Source organism: Eublepharis macularius, chromosome 1 (assembly GCF_028583425.1).
Source record: "Eublepharis macularius isolate TG4126 chromosome 1, MPM_Emac_v1.0, whole genome shotgun sequence".
Lineage (NCBI taxonomy): Eukaryota > Metazoa > Chordata > Lepidosauria > Squamata > Eublepharidae > Eublepharis > Eublepharis macularius.
Window position 1 is genome coordinate 99,975,965 of NC_072790.1, and position 19,410 is coordinate 99,995,374.

General features: G+C 41.3%; 1 protein-coding gene across 2 annotated transcripts in view; it reads right to left on the minus strand.

Annotated features, from left to right (window-relative positions):
* The window catches only part of REV3L (REV3 like, DNA directed polymerase zeta catalytic subunit), a 122,916-nt gene that overhangs the window by 84,813 nt on the left and 18,693 nt on the right, over positions 1-19,410 (minus strand). For both annotated transcript variants that reach the window (XR_008596842.1, XM_054976325.1), the window contains exons 4-5: positions 15,906-16,066; positions 1,152-1,236 (exon numbers count right to left, since the gene is read on the minus strand). Coding sequence is in view for 1 of the 2 variants with exons in the window: in XM_054976325.1 (XP_054832300.1) it covers positions 1,152-1,236; positions 15,906-16,066 (246 nt within the window). In the remaining variant the exon portion in view is untranslated. The remainder of the gene's footprint in view (positions 1-1,151; positions 1,237-15,905; positions 16,067-19,410) is intronic.

The window sequence follows — 19,410 nt, forward strand, 5'->3', positions numbered from 1 at the left end:
ATATGGATATATGGACCATGTCTGAAATGAAGCAACTCTTCCATCGCCATCTGAGGAGAAGTTTTTATTGTATGTGGCGTTTTAAATTATTGTAATGTTTTATCTGCTTTTATGTAAATTATCTTTATGTAAATTATCTTTTTAATGTAAATTAAAATGTGCTCCACCCTCAGCCCGCTCAGGGGGAGGGCAGACTAAAAATCTAAAATAATAAAATAAAAATAAATAAAAGGACTCTCAGATCTACTTAATTGTTAAATACTTTATATTAGCAGTTTTCCATAGTATACTGCAGTATTCATTTAATGATAATGTTTCTTTCTAACTTTTGACATTATATAAAGAAACATTACTGCTTGGTATTATGTTTTGTGCTTTGAATTAACAGAAAGAGCAATAAGAGAAAACGTTATTTTCTGTATATATCTGTGACTTTTTTATAGTGTATTTATTCTTTATATGCTCTGCTTCCCTGAATAAACACAGTAAAAGACTTTGCCAAAGGCATTCCAAGAACTGAACATCAAAATAGTAGGTATCGTTCCTTGTGTTTACTTTATGTTAGAAGAATGCTTAATATTACTACAAAAGCAGCATGTTTAAGAAGTCCTGTTGCTCAAGATCTCTCACTAAAAGAACAATCCTAGGCAGGTCCACTCAGAATCCTACCAGGTCTATTCAGTACGCTTATTCCCAGGAAAGTGCTCTCAGGATTACACTAGAAGAAATCATGAGCAGGCCCACAGAGTTCTGTGCTCCTCCATCAACCTTCTCTTTTTCAATGAAAATTAACTGAAAATGCTAAATATTGCTTTTCACAGCAGGGAGGGTGCATACGATCCTGTTTCTGTTCATAAATTTCAGTCACACACAGTTAACTGACCTACTGTAAGAAAAAAATGTGACTTTCAGTATCTTTTTTTTTATATAGCTGTACAGCTGAGACAATATGACTTCAAAAATAAAGTATAACCTTCCCACTGTTTAAAATTTGTCTCTCTGATTAATCAACCAACAAAAGCATTTGACCATAATAAACTGATGAAACTTGCAAGCATATTTATGATAGTCAACTTTATATCGTTTAATTCAACAGAAAAATGTGTTTTTGAGTCTCATATATTTTTCTAAAAGTCTTTAGGTGTGCCAACCTTGGTATCTGATTATCTTCCAATCGAAGAAGGGAATGTCCTGATAAATTATCTTTCACACATCCAGTTTCATCAAGTGAATCACCTAAAAAGAGAAAACAAAAGCGCTTTTCAGTACTTATAATTAGATTCTAATTTATAATACTATTTTAAATATTGCAGTTTTTAAATTTCATTCATGTATCATCTATTGAACTAAACATTCAATATACAATAGGTGCAAGTACATGATAGAAAAGTATGTAGGTATTTTAAATAAAGAAATAAATTCCAGTTTCACAGCGTGAATGAAAGTAGAACCCTGTCCAGCCTAGAGGAAAAAATAAATAATGTTCTTAGAATTCTATTCAAGTAGAGGTGCTTGAGGTCATGCAAGAGAACTATATCAACAGATTTGTTTTCTGCTCAAGATCTTCATTTAGATACTTTGTCTGCATTAATGGAATACTTTCATAAAGACAAAATACTTCTGAGGTTCAAAATCACAATTTTTATTGTCTTAAGTACATGCTACAGCAAGCTTCTTCCTGGCATCTAACCTAGCTACTTCATCACTCACTTAAGCAAATTTATTGATTAGACCCTAGTGAGGTAACTGTTAGAATTTCAAGCTACATTTTCCTACACAACATAAATGGGAGGCGGCCCTTTCCCTCACATAGACCCTGAGGAGTACAGTAATAGGGACAAGAAGCAATTTTCTCCTAACCGAAACCCTGTGAACTTGCCCCATAAAATCACGGGGGAAAGGGAAGGCTGATGAGCAACAGTATTACTTCCAATGTTCAAAGCCTAACATAAAAAGAGTTTTTAAAAGTTCATATTTCACCTCTCTCTCAGAATATCCCAAAAGTACACCCAAACACCACTTAGTTAAGTTAACAAACTGAACCAAACACCCCAACAAACACTGCCCCAGCAGAAGAACAACCAACAACAACTGAACACCTGACTAAACAAACTTCTGTACCAACAGAAAACAGAATCCAGCAAAAACCATCAACCAAACTTCTATAAAGAAAGCCCAACAACAGGATAAAACAACCGCCCTAGAAGAACAAGCAGCAAAATGAACAGTAAATATAACCAACTTCAAAAGCCAGAAATCAAAACCCTCGCTACCCAACAGTCCAACCAAAGCCACTCCCCCCACACAGCAAAAAAGCAGTTTTTAAAATGCAAACTAAAAAAACCCTTTCCCTCCCCCCTCACTTCTATCCCTCCCAAATACCAGGCCAGCCTCCTCTTGCCAAAGAGAAAAAACCCAGTGAGTCTACAACTCTCAAACCAGGCAGTAGCCAGGAATCCACTCCACTCACTGGGTAGCAAGATCCAGCTGCAGTACAAAGCAGGCCATAAGAAAAAGCAAAGAGCCAGCAACAGCAAGCAGGCAGTCTCTCTCAATCTCCAGACCAGAACAAAATGGAGACTGACTGAGACAAGCCTCCTAATTTAACTCTTCGTAGTGGTTTAAAAAAAGGCACTCTCCTTCTTGAGAATCCCATTGGCTAGGGAAGGAGAACAGCTGCAAGGATTGGCCACTCACACTCCCCCTCCCTTCCTCTCTTTTGCCTCTGACTCCCTCCCCCTCCCATCTGGTAAAAAAGGCAGATAGCAGTGTTTCTTTGCTGTTCCTTAGCAAAAGAACAGCAAAGAACAGTGCTGCTGTGGTTACCAAAATTTACTGATTAAATTCAGTAAACTTAAATAAGGTATTACCAAATTCATTCTGTAATACATATTTAAGTTTTGTAATACCTAATCAGGTAAAATTGGGTATTTTTGCTGAATTTCAAACCCAAATTGCACATTCCTAATCACAGCTCTTTTTTAAAAAAACCAATATGCTGGACAGCCCCCCAAATCAGGCATACTTGTGAGTCAGGTTACCTAGATAGAATGCAATGGCAGCAAAAATGGCCCCTTAAACTCCATCTGGGCCGCAGGGGATCAGCCCTGCAACCCAGGTGAAACATGGAAGGGCCCTTTTGCCACTGCTTGAAATGCAACCGGCAGCAAAAATGGCCCTTTAAACTCCATCTGGGTCCCAGGGGAAACCCCCCTGCAACCTAGGTAGAGCGTGGAAGGGACTTTTTACAAAAAAAGCCCTTAATACTCCCCGCGACCCAGATGGAGTTTAAAGGGCCTTTTCGCTGCGGCTGTCGGCGTGGATCAGCTGATTGGCGGGGATTTCCCCGCCAAGTAGCTGATCCACAGTTTAAATGCCTCTTTCCCTGCCACTGCACAGCGGCACGGAAAGGGGCATTTAAAACCCCTGTCCCGAAGCTTCCTGAAGCATATGAATTGCTTCAGGAAGCTTAGATTTGGGGTTTCTGAATCAGGCCCAGGATCCTGAGCCCGATTTGAAAATCCCGAATATTTGTATATCAGGTCCGATTCAGGTGTTTTACCCAAATCAGAAACCTGATTCACACATCCCTAGTCAGAATACATACTGTAGCCCACAATACTGCAGAAATGCTTACTACAGATTGCACAAGCTGCTGCACCCTCACTGAAGAGGCTTGTGCAATTGTTTATTCTCCAATAAAAGTTTCATATTAACTATCACCCATCACATTTGTAAGTTAAATATCACAATCACAAACATTCACAAGATAGATTTCAGTATCTATACATCTCAAAAGGGAATAACTAAGTAGAGGCTAAAAGTATTATCTTTCAAGTTAATAGCATTTCACTCTTAGCACTTTCTTATTTTTGCTCCCAATGCATTGTTCGAAATCCAACTTTTTTAGCTGAAACGCTCAACTACATAATTATAGGGCTCTGTTTTGACAATGATTCAGAACATAGCCAAAATGGGAGAATTGTGAACTGATTCTATACATTCATTTTTGTTTGTTCAATGAAGCTTTATGAGGGGGAGGACCATGATCCAAATTTTAACAAAGAGGGTTGGGTGGAAGGGAGTGTTAAATGGTTCCCTTGTGCGTAGTTTGCCTGCTATGAATTGCTTCTCCCAGTCACTTTCTTCTCCAGAAAGAAAAGATACATAGTTCGGTATCTTTTGCATTATCTGACCTCAAGAATTTTTAATTAGCTGATAGCTGCATTTTAACAAGGACCAGGGCCGGCGCCAGAGTTTCTGGCACCTGTGGCCACTCATGCGCGCGCGCGCAGAGCGCGCATGCACGCCACGGACTGTGTGATGTCATCGTGCGATGACGTCATCATGCAGCGCAGGATAGCTGGGGTGGCACGCGGAAGCTGCTCCGTGCTCTGCACGCCGCCCCAGCAGCAGCCTGATGGCTTCTGTGCCCGGCTGGGGTGTGTGGGTGCAGAGGAGCGCGCAGCGGAGCCGCCACTGCCACCACATGCCCCAGCCGGGTGCAGAAGCTGCGAGCCGCTGCTGGAGTGGCGCGCAGAGGCTGCTCCGTGCTGCTCCGTGCGCCGCCCCAGCAGCGGCTCGCGGCTTCTGCGCCTGGCTGGGGCGTGTGGCAGCGGTGGCAGTGGTGGCATGGGGCTGGCTGGCTGCAGCAGCAGCTGCAGCCCAGTCACACCAACTCCGCTGCGCACGCCTCCGCCCCCCGACACCCCCTCCAGCGCCTCTCCAGTGCCCTCGCGCCTGAGGCCACCGCCTACCTGGCCTCAATGGGCGCGCCGGCCCTGACAAGGACACATAATGAAGAGTTTACTCCTTTCATATCTCTGAATACTGGATGTTGGTATGGAGAACAAATATAACAGATGGAATCAGAGTTCCAGCTTTCTAACACAAAGGAATTATGATAGTATAATAGCAATTAGTTCCAGAATATAATGGGCCGGATCTAGTATTTCTTCTCAGAGATTATCAGAACTCACCAGCAGTGTCCAAAGAACAAGGAGGCAAGCAAGACTGGGAACAAAATCCCCAACCCTCTCATTAACGCACACCCTTTCCAGAATCATGAAACAAAGAGTGATGATAGCTAATTCTCTGTCCATGTGAAATACACTGCATTCCAATCACTTGTTATTTCATGAGGAGCGTCCTTCCAAGGTGGGAAGGATATAATAAGCATGTGGGTTCCATTTTTAAGCAACAAGTTCTAGGTCTGGCTTCAGCATGTGGTGCTGCTCCTAGTCTACCTCCAGTCCACTGTGGAGAAGGGACTCAAACTGAAGTAACATCCCAAAGACATGACAGAGGCAGCAATATTAATCCCTTCCCCTTGGTATAACGTTGGCAGAACAGGACAGGTTAGGAGTAACAGGGCAAGCCTTAGGATGTAGGATACAAATTAAGAAACTGATTACAGGGCTTCTGGTGAGGGGAGAATGGAGAACTGATTCCTCCACCAAGAGTGGAGGGACATCACAGCAAATTACCAATGAGGGGGAGCAACTCTAGCTGGCCAATCTGCTTGAAGAAAGGTCAGATCATGAGATTACCTATAAGTATTCCTTAGGATTGCTTGGGGGGGGTACTTCAGAGGCAGAGGCCACTGCTGTTTTACTCTCAAATCAAGCAACCTCGAATCCTGGGACCCAGCTGTGCTCAAAGTTGTGTATGAAGCCTTTACAAGGACATTAAGTTCTCCCACCCCTCATTTATTTAAGATTTATGGGAATAATTACCTTAAAGATGAAGAGCAATTTTCTTCAAAATGAAGATGTGATTCCTTTGGTGAGAAGCCCTTTTTCATGGGACTACAACAAGTTATCTGAAAAATTATTTTAAAGATCCATGGACTTAAGAAATTTGAGCAAAAAGTTTAAGCCTTTAGTTGGAAGAGGGAAGAAATAAATTTGCAAAGAACTTTTATTTCTAACTCTACTGGTAAAGGAAGTGTGTCTGTGAAATATCTGCCATCTATTAAAAAAATTCAGACTGCAGTGGGAACACTGTCTACTGCACAATAAAATATAAGAGCAACTGTGAGTCTGAGACTTCGGTTGTCATGGAGATGAGATCTGAAGTTAGAGGAAATTTAAGTTGAAAATAGTTGGACTGAAAGTGTGTAACTGGATAGGCTTTTTGCTGCCTGTTACCTGACAACGACCATGAGAAAGAATGCAGCAAGAAGAGTATCTATTGATGAATCTGCAGAGAAAATAGTTTCAATGGATCTGATGGTTTTATGCAAATGGACATTTGGAGAAGGATTTGGGAGGGGAAATGGAAAGATGTATTGTCGAAGGCTTTCACGGCCGGAGAACGATGGTTGTTGTGGGTTTTCCGGGCTGTATTGCCATGGTCTTGGCATTGTAGTTCCTGACGTTTCGCCAGCAGCTGTGGCTGGCATCTTCAGAGGTGTAGCACCAAAAGACAGAGATCTCTCAGTGTCACAGTGTGGAAAAGATGTAGGTCATTTGTATCTACTCAGGAGGGGTGGGGTTGAGCTGAGTCATCCTGTAAGAGTTTCCCAGGGTGTGGAATGCTAATGGCAGGAGGCTTCACTGTATCCTGAGGAGGTTCTTTTGCATATGGATTGGTACTTGATGTGCTAATCTTCTCTGCAGGGCTATTGTCGGGGATAGAATGTTTTGTTAGCCTGGTGTTTTTCAGAACTGGAAACCATGCTCTGTTCATTCTTAAGGTTTCTTCTTTCCTGTTGAAGTTTTGCTTATGCTTGTGAATTTCAATGGCTTCCCTGTGCAGTCTGACAAAGTAGTTGGAAGTGTTGTCCAGTATTTTGGTGTCCTGGAATAAGATACTGTGCCCTGTTTGCGTTAGGCTATGTTCAGCCACTGCTGATTTTTCAGGTTGTCCAAGTCTGCAGTGTCTTTCATGTTCTTTTATTCTTGTCTGGATGCTACGCTTTGTGGTCCCGATGTAAACTTGTCCACAGCTGCAGGGTATACGGTATACACCTGCAGAGGTGAGGGGGTCTCTACTGTCTTTTGCTGATCGTAGCATCTGTTGTATTTTTCGGGTGGGTCTGAATACTGCTTGAAGGTTATGCTTTTTCATAAGCTTTCCCATCTGATCAGTAATTCCTTTGATATATGGCAAAAACACTTTTCCTGTAGGAGACTGTTTTTCCTTGGTTGTTTGATTTATCCTGGGTTTGATTGCTCTTCGAATTTCTTTTCTGGAGTAGCCATTTGCCTGAAGTGCGTGGTTTAGATGATTAATTTCCTCATTGAGAAAGTGCGGCTCACATATCCGTCTTGCACGATCCACTAATGTTTTCATTATGCCTCTTTTCTGTCGGGGGTGGTGATTGGAGTTTTTGTGTAAGTACCGATCAGTGTGAGTTGGTTTCCTGTAGACCTTGTGACCTAACTGAAAGTTTGCTTTGCGGATGACCAAGGTATCCAGGAATGGGAGTTTTCCCTCGATTTCTTTCTCCATTGTGAATTGTATGTTCAGGTGGATGTTGTTGAGATGATTCAAAAACCCCATCAATTCTTCCTCCCCATGGCTCCAAATGATAAATGTATCATCCACAAACCGGAACCATACACTAGGTTTGTGGGGTGCTGATTCTAGAGCTGTTTTTTCAAAATGTTCCATGTAGAAGTTTGCTATAACTGGGCTGAGTGGGCTCCCCATGGCCACCCCATCCATCTGTTCATAGAATTCGTTGTCCCATTGGAAGTAACTGGTTGTCAGACAATGGTGGAATAAGGCTGTTACATCCTCTGGGAAAATCTGATTAATAAGTGCAATAGTGTCTTTTACTGGAACCTTGGTAAACAGGGATACAACATCTTGACTCCTTGACTCCTCACAACATCCCGACACGCACAGAAAACTATGCAAGACTGAAGCACAGCCACCTAGACTATATGGACTCCCCAAAATACATAAGGATTCAGTCCCACTCCGACCCATTGTGAGTGCCATTGGTTCACCGACATATGAATTAGCTAGACATCTGGCAGATCTCCTGCAGGACCACATCGGGAAAACCTCGTCTTACATCAAAGATTCAGCAGATTTCATCAACAAAATCAATTCTCTGAAACTCAATCCACAAGACATACTTGTCAGTTTTGATGTTGTATCCCTGTTTACCAAGGTTCCAGTAAAAGACACTATTGCACTTATTAATCAGATTTTCCCAGAGGATGTAACAGCCTTATTCCACCATTGTCTGACAACCAGTTACTTCCAATGGGACAACGAATTCTATGAACAGATGGATGGGGTGGCCATGGGGAGCCCACTCAGCCCAGTTATAGCAAACTTCTACATGGAACATTTTGAAAAAACAGCTCTAGAATCAGCACCCCACAAACCTAGTGTATGGTTCCGGTTTGTGGATGATACATTTATCATTTGGAGCCATGGGGAGGAAGAATTGATGGGGTTTTTGAATCATCTCAACAACATCCACCTGAACATACAATTCACAATGGAGAAAGAAATCGAGGGAAAACTCCCATTCCTGGATACCTTGGTCATCCGCAAAGCAAACTTTCAGTTAGGTCACAAGGTCTACAGGAAACCAACTCACACTGATCGGTACTTACACAAAAACTCCAATCACCACCCCCAACAGAAAAGAGGCATAATGAAAACATTAGTGGATCGTGCAAGACGGATATGTGAGCCGCACTTTCTCAATGAGGAAATTAATCATCTAAACCACGCACTTCAGGCAAATGGCTACTCCAGAAAAGAAATCCGAAGAGCAATCAAACCCAGGATGAATCAAACAACCAAGGAAAAACAGTCTCCTACAGGAAAAGTGTTTTTGCCATATATCAAAGGAATTACTGATCAGATGGGAAAGCTTATGAAAAAGCATAACCTTCAAGCAGTATTCAGACCCACCCGAAAAATACAACAGATGCTACGATCAGCAAAAGACAGTAGAGACCCCCTCACCTCTGCAGGAGTATACCGTATACCCTGCAGCTGTGGACAAGTTTACATCGGGACCACAAAGCGTAGCATCCAGACAAGAATAAAAGAACATGAAAGACACTGCAGACTTGGACAACCTGAAAAATCAGCAGTGGCTGAACATAGCCTAACGCAAACAGGGCACAGTATCTTATTCCAGGACACCAAAATACTGGACAACACTTCCAACTACTTTGTCAGACTGCACAGGGAAGCCATTGAAATTCACAAGCATAAGCAAAACTTCAACAGGAAAGAAGAAACCTTAAGAATAAACAGAGCATGGTTTCCAGTTCTGAAAAACACCAGGCTAACAAAACATTCTATCCCCGACAATAGCCCTGCAGAGAAGATTAGCACATCAAGTACCAATCCATATGCAAAAGAACCTCCTCAGGATACAGTGAAGCCTCCCGCCATTAGCATTCCACACCCTGGGAAACTCTTACAGGATGACTCAGCTCAACCCCACCCCTCCTGAGTAGATACAAATTACCTACATCTTTTCCACACTGTGACACCGAGAGATCTCTGTCTTTTGGTGCTACACCTCTGAAGATGCCAGCCACAGCTGCTGGCGAAACGTCAGGAACTACAATGCCAAGACCACGGCAATACAGCCCGGAAAACCCACAACAACCATGGAAATGGAAAGGTTTGAAAAAAGAATGGACCAAAAGATTGATAAACTAAAAGATGAAATATCAGATCAAATTAGAAAATTGGACACTTCTATGAAGCATGTGTCTGCAGATGTGAGCCAAGCCAATGAAAAGATTGTGGTCCTTGAGAACAAAATAGATACTTCTGATACAAAGATGGAAAGACTGATAGAAAATTTAGCATTATTGGAAATGAGAAAGGAGTTTGGGTTGAGATTTAGAGTAATTTCAGAGGAGGCTGGTAAGGATATCAGGGAGAAGATAGTTATAGCTTTGGCTAACCTCTCAGAAAGTGAGGAAGAAGATATACAATAAGAAATTGATAAAAGTATATAGAATCAATTCCAAGATTGCAAAAATAAGAAATGTCTCAAGAGATATACTGGTTCACTTTGTAAGAAGGAATGTAAAGGAGCAGGTTCTGTAGCAACACTTTAACAGAAAATTACATTAACTTTCTTTCTTTCTCTCTTTCTTTCCGTGTTTTTGTCTTTTTCCAATTTTTAATTTTTTAATTTTGACTCCAATATGGCTTACAAATGTTTATCACATGGAACATTAATGAGGCAAACTCCCCCCACAAGAGAAAAAAAGTATTTCATTATTTGAAAAACCTAAAAAAGGACATCATTTGTCTACAAGAAATTCACATTAGAAAAAAAGATGCAAAATATCTGGTTTATAAACCATTGGCTGAAGAATTTATTTCAGTTGACACTAAAAAGAACAGAGTAGCTTTGTATATTAAACCATATTTAAAACCTAAGTTGGTACTGAATGATAATTATGGAAGATATGTTGATGTAGAGGTTGATTTTAATGGTACAACAACATTTGTGGTGAGAATCTATGCACTAAATGAAGACAAATCTGGATTTTATTTTAAAAAAAACTTATGGACTCCCTGACAGATCTATCTTATGAAAGTTAGTGTTTTATAAGGGATGGAAATGGAGTGATTGCCCCCAAAATGATAGCTCTGAGAAACATATTAAACTGCTCCAGTGTAAACTACCAAAAAACCCTTTCTGATCTGATGGATAATTTGGGACTGATTAATATGTGGAGAGTGGAGACAGAAAAATGGTAATGCTAGAGATTACACAGCTCCTTCTCAAGAATAGACATGATTTTAGCTACCAACATTTCCAAAGTAGAGATTTTACTTAAGATTTTTTCAGATCATTACCCTGTGACTATGACTTATAAGAAGAAAGTGGGTACTTTTAGATGGAGATTAAAAGTTCTGCTACAAAGTGAAACGACTGTTAAAAGATTGTAAAACCAAACTCAGGGAATTTTTAAAAATTAATTTGAATAATGGTATGGATATGAGAGTGGTCTGGGATGCAAGTAAAGCTTTTATTAGAGGTTATTTAATACAACATAATGTTAAACTAAAGAGTAAGTAACAGAGAAAAAACAAAATATTTTGGATGAGATAAAAATTAAAGAACAACTAAAGAAATTCCCAGGAAATATACACGTTTTGCCACAAATCAAGATTTTACCGCAAAAAACCTTAAGAGAAATGTTAACCATAAGAGAAACGGAACCTTAAACTTAAGAGAACCTTACCTTTAAGACACATACCCTGAATATACAGAAAACATTTCATCATAATGCTTTCGTATAAGAGTTGAGATACCCCAATGGAAAAAAAGATGAATGTATCAGAAAACAGAGCTTGCACAGGATCACAGCAACAAAGACAAATTATTAATATTCCTATATCAATAAGTGGTGGATGCTATAAAAAGATTAAGCCAGGGAAGGCACCTGGGTCTGATGGCCTCCCAGGTAGTTATTATAACTGTTCTGAGGATGAACTCTTACAACCTTTACAAAACATGATGAATTCTCATGAGAGGTAAGATGCCTGAGACATGGAAAGAGGCTAACATAATATTAATACCAAAAGAGGGTCATAGATCCAGAGGAGTTAGCCGTGTTAGTCTGTAGTAGCAAAATAAAAGAGTCCAGTAGCACCTTTAAGACTAACCAATTTTATTGTAGTGTAAGCTTTCGAGAATCACGTTCTCTTCGTCAGATGCATGGAGGGCAGAAGGAAACTGGTCAAATATAGAGGAGGAGAGGGGAGGGGAGGGGGGAGGAGGAGAGGTGGGATGTAAACAACTCCTTTGATATGGAGATGCAGACAGCTCCTTTTGGTGTAGGGATCAGTTTGCTTGTGTAAAGGTTCAAAGGAGTTTGCCGTGTTAGTCTGTAGTAGCAAAATCAAAAAGAGGGTCAAGATCAGATTCTGACAAGAAATTATAGGCATATATCATTATTAAATAATGACTACAAATTATTTACGAGATTAGCTAGAAGACTTAAAATAATCTATCAGGATATTATTCACGAAGATCAAAGTGGATTTCTGCCTAAAAGACAGCTAAGAGATAATGTCAGAACAGTATTGATATTTTGGAATATCTGGAAAAACGACAAAAAACAAGTTGCGTTGATTTTCTTAAATGCCGAGAAGGCTTTTGACAGGTTAAATTGGAATATATTTAGAGTCTTGGAGGATATGGACTTTGGAGAAAAGTTTATAAAGTAGGTAAAATCGATTTATACATCTCAGATAGCACAAATGATTGTAAATGGACAGCTGAATAAACTATGTGGTATACAAAGAGGAACAAGACAAGGCTGCCCATTGTCACCCCTGTTGTTTATACTTGTTCTTGAAGTATTGAATAGAGATATAAGATGAAAGAATTGGAGGGCTAAAGGTTAAAAAAAGACTTAAGAGCCTTTACTGATGATTTGATGTTGGTTTTGGATAATTATCTAAAGGGAATCAAAATGTTAATGGCCAAACTGAAAGAATTTGGTATAGGAGCGGGTTTTAAGGTTAATAAACACAAGACGAAAATGTTAACAAAAATATGAAAACTCAATCGAAACTGGAAAAAAACAGGGTTTAAAACTGAGAAAAAGATAAAATGTTTGTGTATTGTTTTGACAAATATGAACTGCATGTTATTTCAAAATAATTACATTAAGACCTGGAATGAAATTGAGAGATTTGGCAAGATGGGAGAAAATTCATTTATCGCTTTTGGGAATAGCTATGATTAAAATGAATGTTTTACCCAGAAAGTTATTTTATTCCAGACCATTCTGGTTTTGACAATGGAGGCACCATTCAAACAATGGCAGAAAAATGTATTTATATGGTAAGGGGGAAAACCAAGGGTTAAATTTAAGATATTGCAGGATTCAAAGGAAAGAGGAGGGTTGGGATTTGAAATCGTGTTCTGCCACAAGTTGTTTTGTATGGATGAATGGATTTTGCTAAAAAAAAAGAAGTCTATTGGATTTAGAAGGAAGTGACTTATCTGTGGTATGATAAAACTAAGGTTAATGCAGAATCTAATAACCTCTATGTTAGGCGTGCCATTCTGAGAATCTGGAATAAATATAAATTAGGATTTGCTTGAAAATACCCTTGTGGCTATCACCATAAGAAGCTTATTTAAGAAGGGAAATGTTCATCTAAACAGTTAATGTATCGAGATATATTAGTATTCTCACAAGGTGAAGTTAAAATAAAATCAAGAAAGGATTTACTAATCAAGGGACACGCTTGCCAATGGTGCATTTATATGCAAATTTTGGAAAGATTTAAAGTTGACAAGAAGCAATATGATTTCGAACAATTTACGACTGGATTTGACAGAGATTTGTATACAAATTATGAACACGTTATTGCCAAAATGTATAAACCTGTGCTGAAATTTGAGACAGAGGAAGAGCAAGTAAAAGAATGTATAATTAAATGGGCTAAAACTTTGAATATGATATATTAATGGAATAATTGGAAAATATGCAGGTTGAAATTTACATTAAGTTGCACTCTTAAGTAGAATTTTTATGATGTTCTGTTGGTATATGATCCTTGAGAAATTGGCTAGAACGTATAAGGGTTCGTTGCACTTATGCTTGAAATGAGCTCAACATGAAGGATCATTTTTCCATATGTGGCGGAAAGAAGGCAAAAACCTTTCAGACACAAATATAATTATCAATTCAGATAATTTTAAAGATTAAAATACAATTGAAACCAGATACCTTCTTATTGAAAATGATGGATATTCCGTTGGAAAGAAGTCACAGAACTCTCTTTTTATATATGGCTACGGCAGCAAGACTATTATATGCACAAAATTTGAACAGTGTCTGTAATGGAGGATTAGTTGATAAAGGTGTTGGAGGTCACTTGCAGTGACGGCAAAACGTACTTCACTGATTAGAAAGAAGGCAGTAAGTTCATTTGGTGATAAATGGAAACCCCTAATAGATTTTTTACATGAAACAGACAATAATGACTTGATGATTTCTGGATTTATAGACTAAGGAATTTGGGCATTAGAAAAAAGAGAGTTTTTATTTTTTATAGTAGTTTTATAGTAGTATAGTAGTAGTTTTTTATTCAGTAGTTCCTTTAAGACTAACCAACTTATTTGTAGCATAAGCTTTCGAGAACCACAGCTCTCTTTATCAGATGCATCATAGAGAGCTGTGGTTCTCGAAAGCTTATGTTACAAATAAGTTGGTTAGTCTTAAAGGTGCTACTGGACTCTCTACTATTTTGCAACTACAGACTAACACGGCTAACTCTCCTGGATTTATTTTTTATATATATTAATAGAAAATGTGAAAATGCCAATAATTGTCACGGAGAAAATCGGAAGCCTTCTTTTAGTTTATATAGTTTTTTTCTATGTTTTTCCCTTTGTTCTGTGTGTTTGTAATTTTTTTTGTTGGTTAGTAGCTTCTTTTTTTTGCTTGTGTAACTGTATTTTTATGTATTGTCTTTTTATCATATAAAACTCCTAATTAAAAAAAAGTAGTTTTGATTACAAAACTACCATTTGGTGACTTTGTTGTTCCTTCATCGACTGGAACACAAAACGTTACAAATAGGCAGAGAACTGAACTTAATCCTAGCACTTAGATGGTTCAAGCTGATTTCACCGTTTACAGTATGATGCTAGCAGTCGCCCAGAAATTGCTTAGTGAAACTACTGGGGAGAGGGGATGCAATTAATATTCTGCCCGTCATAACTGATCCATATTGTACAAAACACATATTTGATCATTTTGAGCAACAATTAATTAAGAATAGTTTCATGTTTCACAAATGGGATAAAAAATGGCAGATTTCATAAAGCCAGGGCTCTTTTTGAGGGGGAACGCACAGGAATGCAGTTCTGGTAGTTCTCCAAAGAAGTCACGTCAGGTGGCCCAGCCCACCTGATTTTCGGCCACTTTGGGCCCATTGTGGCCTGGACTGGGGCCAAAACGGCCAGGATCGGGCCTCTGATGGGTGGTGGATCACTCTCCTACTCAGCAGCAGCCCGATCCTGACCATTTTGGGCCCCTTTTTGGCCATTTTCAGCCCCCTTTTTGCCATTTTGGGCCCAATTTCGGCCGTGAATGGCCAGGACTGGGTCCAAAACAGCCAGGATAGGTGATGTCAGGGGGTGTGGCATATGCAAACCAGTTATGCTACTGACACACTTCTGGTGATGGCAAGGGGTGTGGCATATGCTAATTAGTTATGCTAATGAGTTCCTGCAGCTCTTTTTCTACAAAATGGCCCCTGCATAAAGCATATAGGCAATGTACTCCAAGGAAAGGTATGATCCACTGGCAGGAAAGTTGCTTTGTTTATGTTAGATCAAGGTTTATGTTTTTCATACCTCAGAAAAGCAAGATTCAGATCCAGTGGCACCTTAAAGACCAACTAGATTTCCACGGTATGAGTTTCAAGGGTCACTTCACACCCAGGCTCTATCAAGCTAAACACAACATATTTAATAGCTAGCTTTCTGACACTCTAATTTACAGTACCACTCTCACCCTCTGCCTGGATTCTAAGGACCCCCTGCTTTTTCCACTCCTCATCTCTGACGAAGGGAGCTCTGACTCTCAAAAGCTCATACCCTAGAAATCTAGTTGGTAGTTAAGGTGCTACTGGACCCGAATCTTGCTCTTCTACTACAGACCAACACAGCAACTCACCTGAAAATACCTCAGATTTCAAGTGGAACATAATGTTTTCAGTTATGTGATTAAAAAAACGGTTTCCTTTTTCAGTTTTATTTTTCATACAAATCCCAATCCTGCATATCAAATGACATTTATTAATAAAAAACATAATATGGAATATACATCAGTTATTACAAAGGCAGAGTTAATTATTCTCAGTGGTTTATATCATGTAAAATCTATCCAAGAGATATCTAGAATATTTTTATGAACTGGACACACCTTTTTGCTTTGCCTTTCTGAACTTCACAGCAGCCAGGTTTATTAAATTCATTCCATATACATTGTAATCTATAAAGAGCTGGAGGAGGTAGGGAATATGAGCTTCATGAGGTTGGTAAGATTTATTCATTATGGCTCCACCTTGTAGAAGCTCGCATACTCTATAATCATAATAAAACAGTGAGAAATAAAACAGTTATCACGTTGGTTGATGAAATAACACTTTTGAATAAGTTTATTAGCATTTGTTTAACATTTGTTTTTAAATAATGGATTAATGTTTCAGTAATGATACTGTATATTAATATTTTTAAGACATACATCCTCCAATATAAAATTCAGATTATAAACACACACAAAAAAGATCACTATAGCTAAGATCACTAATATGTCTCTAAAATGTATATGCAAATAAGAGGTTTTCATTAGTTTAAAGTAATTTTGTGCACACGACTGGACAGTGTTGCTGCTTTGGAAAGAACTATGGCAATCTTTATGTACAGATCTTCAAGGGAATGTAAAGAGAATCCTTAAATCATACAGTAAAACGCTGAAGTAATCGCACTGTTGGAAAATATGCAAATCAGATCCTTCTGCTATTTAAGAGGAAACAGCAACCACTGGCTTCGATCTAGAGCATTTCCAAGGACAGAAGGATTTCTGCCTATGGAGCATGATAATATTTCCTCTCCCATTCACTGCAACCCAAAATGCCTTGAAAATGTTGCTCCTGAGGGTTCTTTCTTCATTAAAGACCTTTTATTTTGCAGTGGTTGGGTGGGTGGAAATCCTTCAGTCAATGGAAACAGTCTGGTGCATCCAAGTAACAGGGTTAACATACCTGTAACTTATGTTCATCGAGTTCTTCTGTGCTGACACACATGGGGACTGCGCAGGCGCAGGCCAGCCGCCGGAGAATTTTCTAGAGCTTCCATGGCTCCGAAGGGGCCGTTTGTCGCGCGCCTCAGCGACCGTTTTCCCGCCCAAACGGTCACGTGATCCTCCAGCGACCAACGGCCCCTTCCCTCAGTTCTCCCTTGCCGCCGCTTGACCAACACACTTCAGCCGTAACACCTTAAAAACACCAATATCCGTTACAGCCATCACAGTATTGTGCATTGGAGTTCACAGCGGGGTAGGAGGGAGGGTTGTGTGTCAGCACAGAAGAACTCGATGAACATAAGTTACAGGTATGTTAACCCTGTTTTCATCTTCGTTCTTCTGTGCCTCCACACATGGGAGTGTACCAAGCTTCACACAATAAGGAAGGCGGGGGTGAAGTCCAACACAATTTTATTAAGCAAACAAGATCAACAATAAATAGACATGCATATATACATCTATGTAAAAATACTGTGTAAGGACACATAAATACTCAATATTTACATATATACACACCCCCAAGGTACATATATACACACTTCCACTCAAGGGTACCCAACAGGTACGTCAAGGAAGTCAAACCAAAACTCCCTCAGGAAAAGAGGGAGTGTAAGACAGCCTTGGCCACAGATGCATCCTGCTCCGCATTGACATCAACGGCGTAATGCCTGACAAAGGTGTCTGCAGAGGACCATGTGGCTGCTTTACAAATGTTAACCAGGGGCACCCCCCTGAGGAGTGCCGAAGAGGATGCTTGGGACCGCGTGGAGTGGGCTCTGACATGAAGCGGGCAAGCCACCCCTGCTAGGGAATAGGCCTTGCTAATGGCCGACACAATCCACCTAGACAGGGTCTGTGAGGAAGCCCTGCTACCCTTGTCCTTGGCCCCAAAACATACAAACAGGTGAGGACTGGAGCGGAATCCCTTCGTCCTATCCAGGTAATAGGCTAGGGCCCTCTTCAAGTCTAGGGAATGAAGGGCCTTTTCCCCCTTAGAGGAAGGTTGAGGAAAGAAAGCAGGCAGTGAGATATCCTGCGAGAGGTGGAAGGCGGACACCACCTTGGGCAGGAACCCAAGGCAGGGACGCAGGACCACCTTGTTGGGATGAAACACAAGAAAGGGAGGGTCAGACCGCAGTGCAGACAGCTCACTGACCCTTCTGGCCGATGTGACGGCCACCAAGAATGCCACCTTGTAGGATAGCATATCCAAGGGGCATGTAGCCATCGGTTCAAATGGAGGCAACATGAGACGTGAGAGCACCAAGGACAGCGACCACTGAGGCACTGGCGCTGACACAGGTGGGTAAAGATTGTACATGCCCTTAAGGAACTGGCGGGATTGTGGGTGAGAAAACACCGTAGCACCCTCAACTCGGGTGTGAGCAGCTGATATCGCTGCCAGGTGGACCTTGAGGGAGGAAGCCTTCAAGCCCAGGCCACGCAAGTGGCACAAATACTCGAACACCACCCCCAAGGGACTGTTGTCAGGCACCACTCCTCTGGCAAGTGCCCAGAGCTCAAACCTGCGCCACTTGGCCGCATAAGCGCGCCTAGTGGATGGCCGACGAGCATTCAGGAGGACCCTCTGTACCTCGTCAGTAAAGCCTATCGGGGAGGAACGATCCGCCAAGCCGTTAGATGCAGCTTCCTTGGATCGTGGTGGACCAGGCTCCCGTTTAGGAGAAGGTCTTGCCGAGGGGGCAGACTCACATACGTCCGTTGGGACATCTGCAGGAGCTTCGGGAACCAAACCTGCCGTGGCCAGAAGGGGGCCACTAGGATGCAGTCTGTCCCGTCCTCCTCTATCTTGCACAGGACCCTGGGAATCAAGGGGAATGGAGGAAACATGTAGTGCAAGCCCTGCGTCCACGTAAACTGGAAGGCATCCCCAATAGAGAGGGGGTCGCTCCCTGCCCTGGAACAGAACGTGTGGGCCTTGGTGGTCGCCGCAGTGGCGAACACGTCTATCACTGGATGACCCCACATCCGGAAGATCGGCCCAATGCACTCTCCGTTCAGTTCCCACTCGTGGTCTAGTAAAGGGGCCCTGCTGAGGGCATCTGCCCGGGCATTGTCTGACCCAGCCACGTGTATAGCACGGAGCGACACGCCGTTCTTGATAGCCCACTGCCAAGTGAGTGTGGCTTCCCAGCACAGGGCCATGGACACTGTGCCCCCCTGCTGATTCACGTAGTACATGGCAGTCGTGTTGTCCGTCTGCACCAAGACATGACGATTTCTCAGCAGTGCTGTAAGAGACACAAGTGCGAAACGAATGGCCCTTAGTTCAAGCACATTGATATGGAGGGTCTTTTCCCTGTCAGACCAGACATCTTGCAGCGACACATCACCACAGTAAGCCCCCCATCCCAACAGAGAGGCATCAGTGGTAACCGTGATGTCATGGTGTTGATACCCGAAAGGGGTCCCTCTAAACAAGTTGTCATCAGACAGCCACCAGTCCAAGGAGGAGAGGATGACCCTCGGGATAGAGAATTTGAGGGACGGAGGGTGCAGTAGAGCATCATACCTCCGCACAAACCAGTTCTGTAGAGGGCGCATACGCAGCCTAGCGAAAGGCACCACAGAGGTGGCCGCTGCCATATGCCCTAGTAAGCAC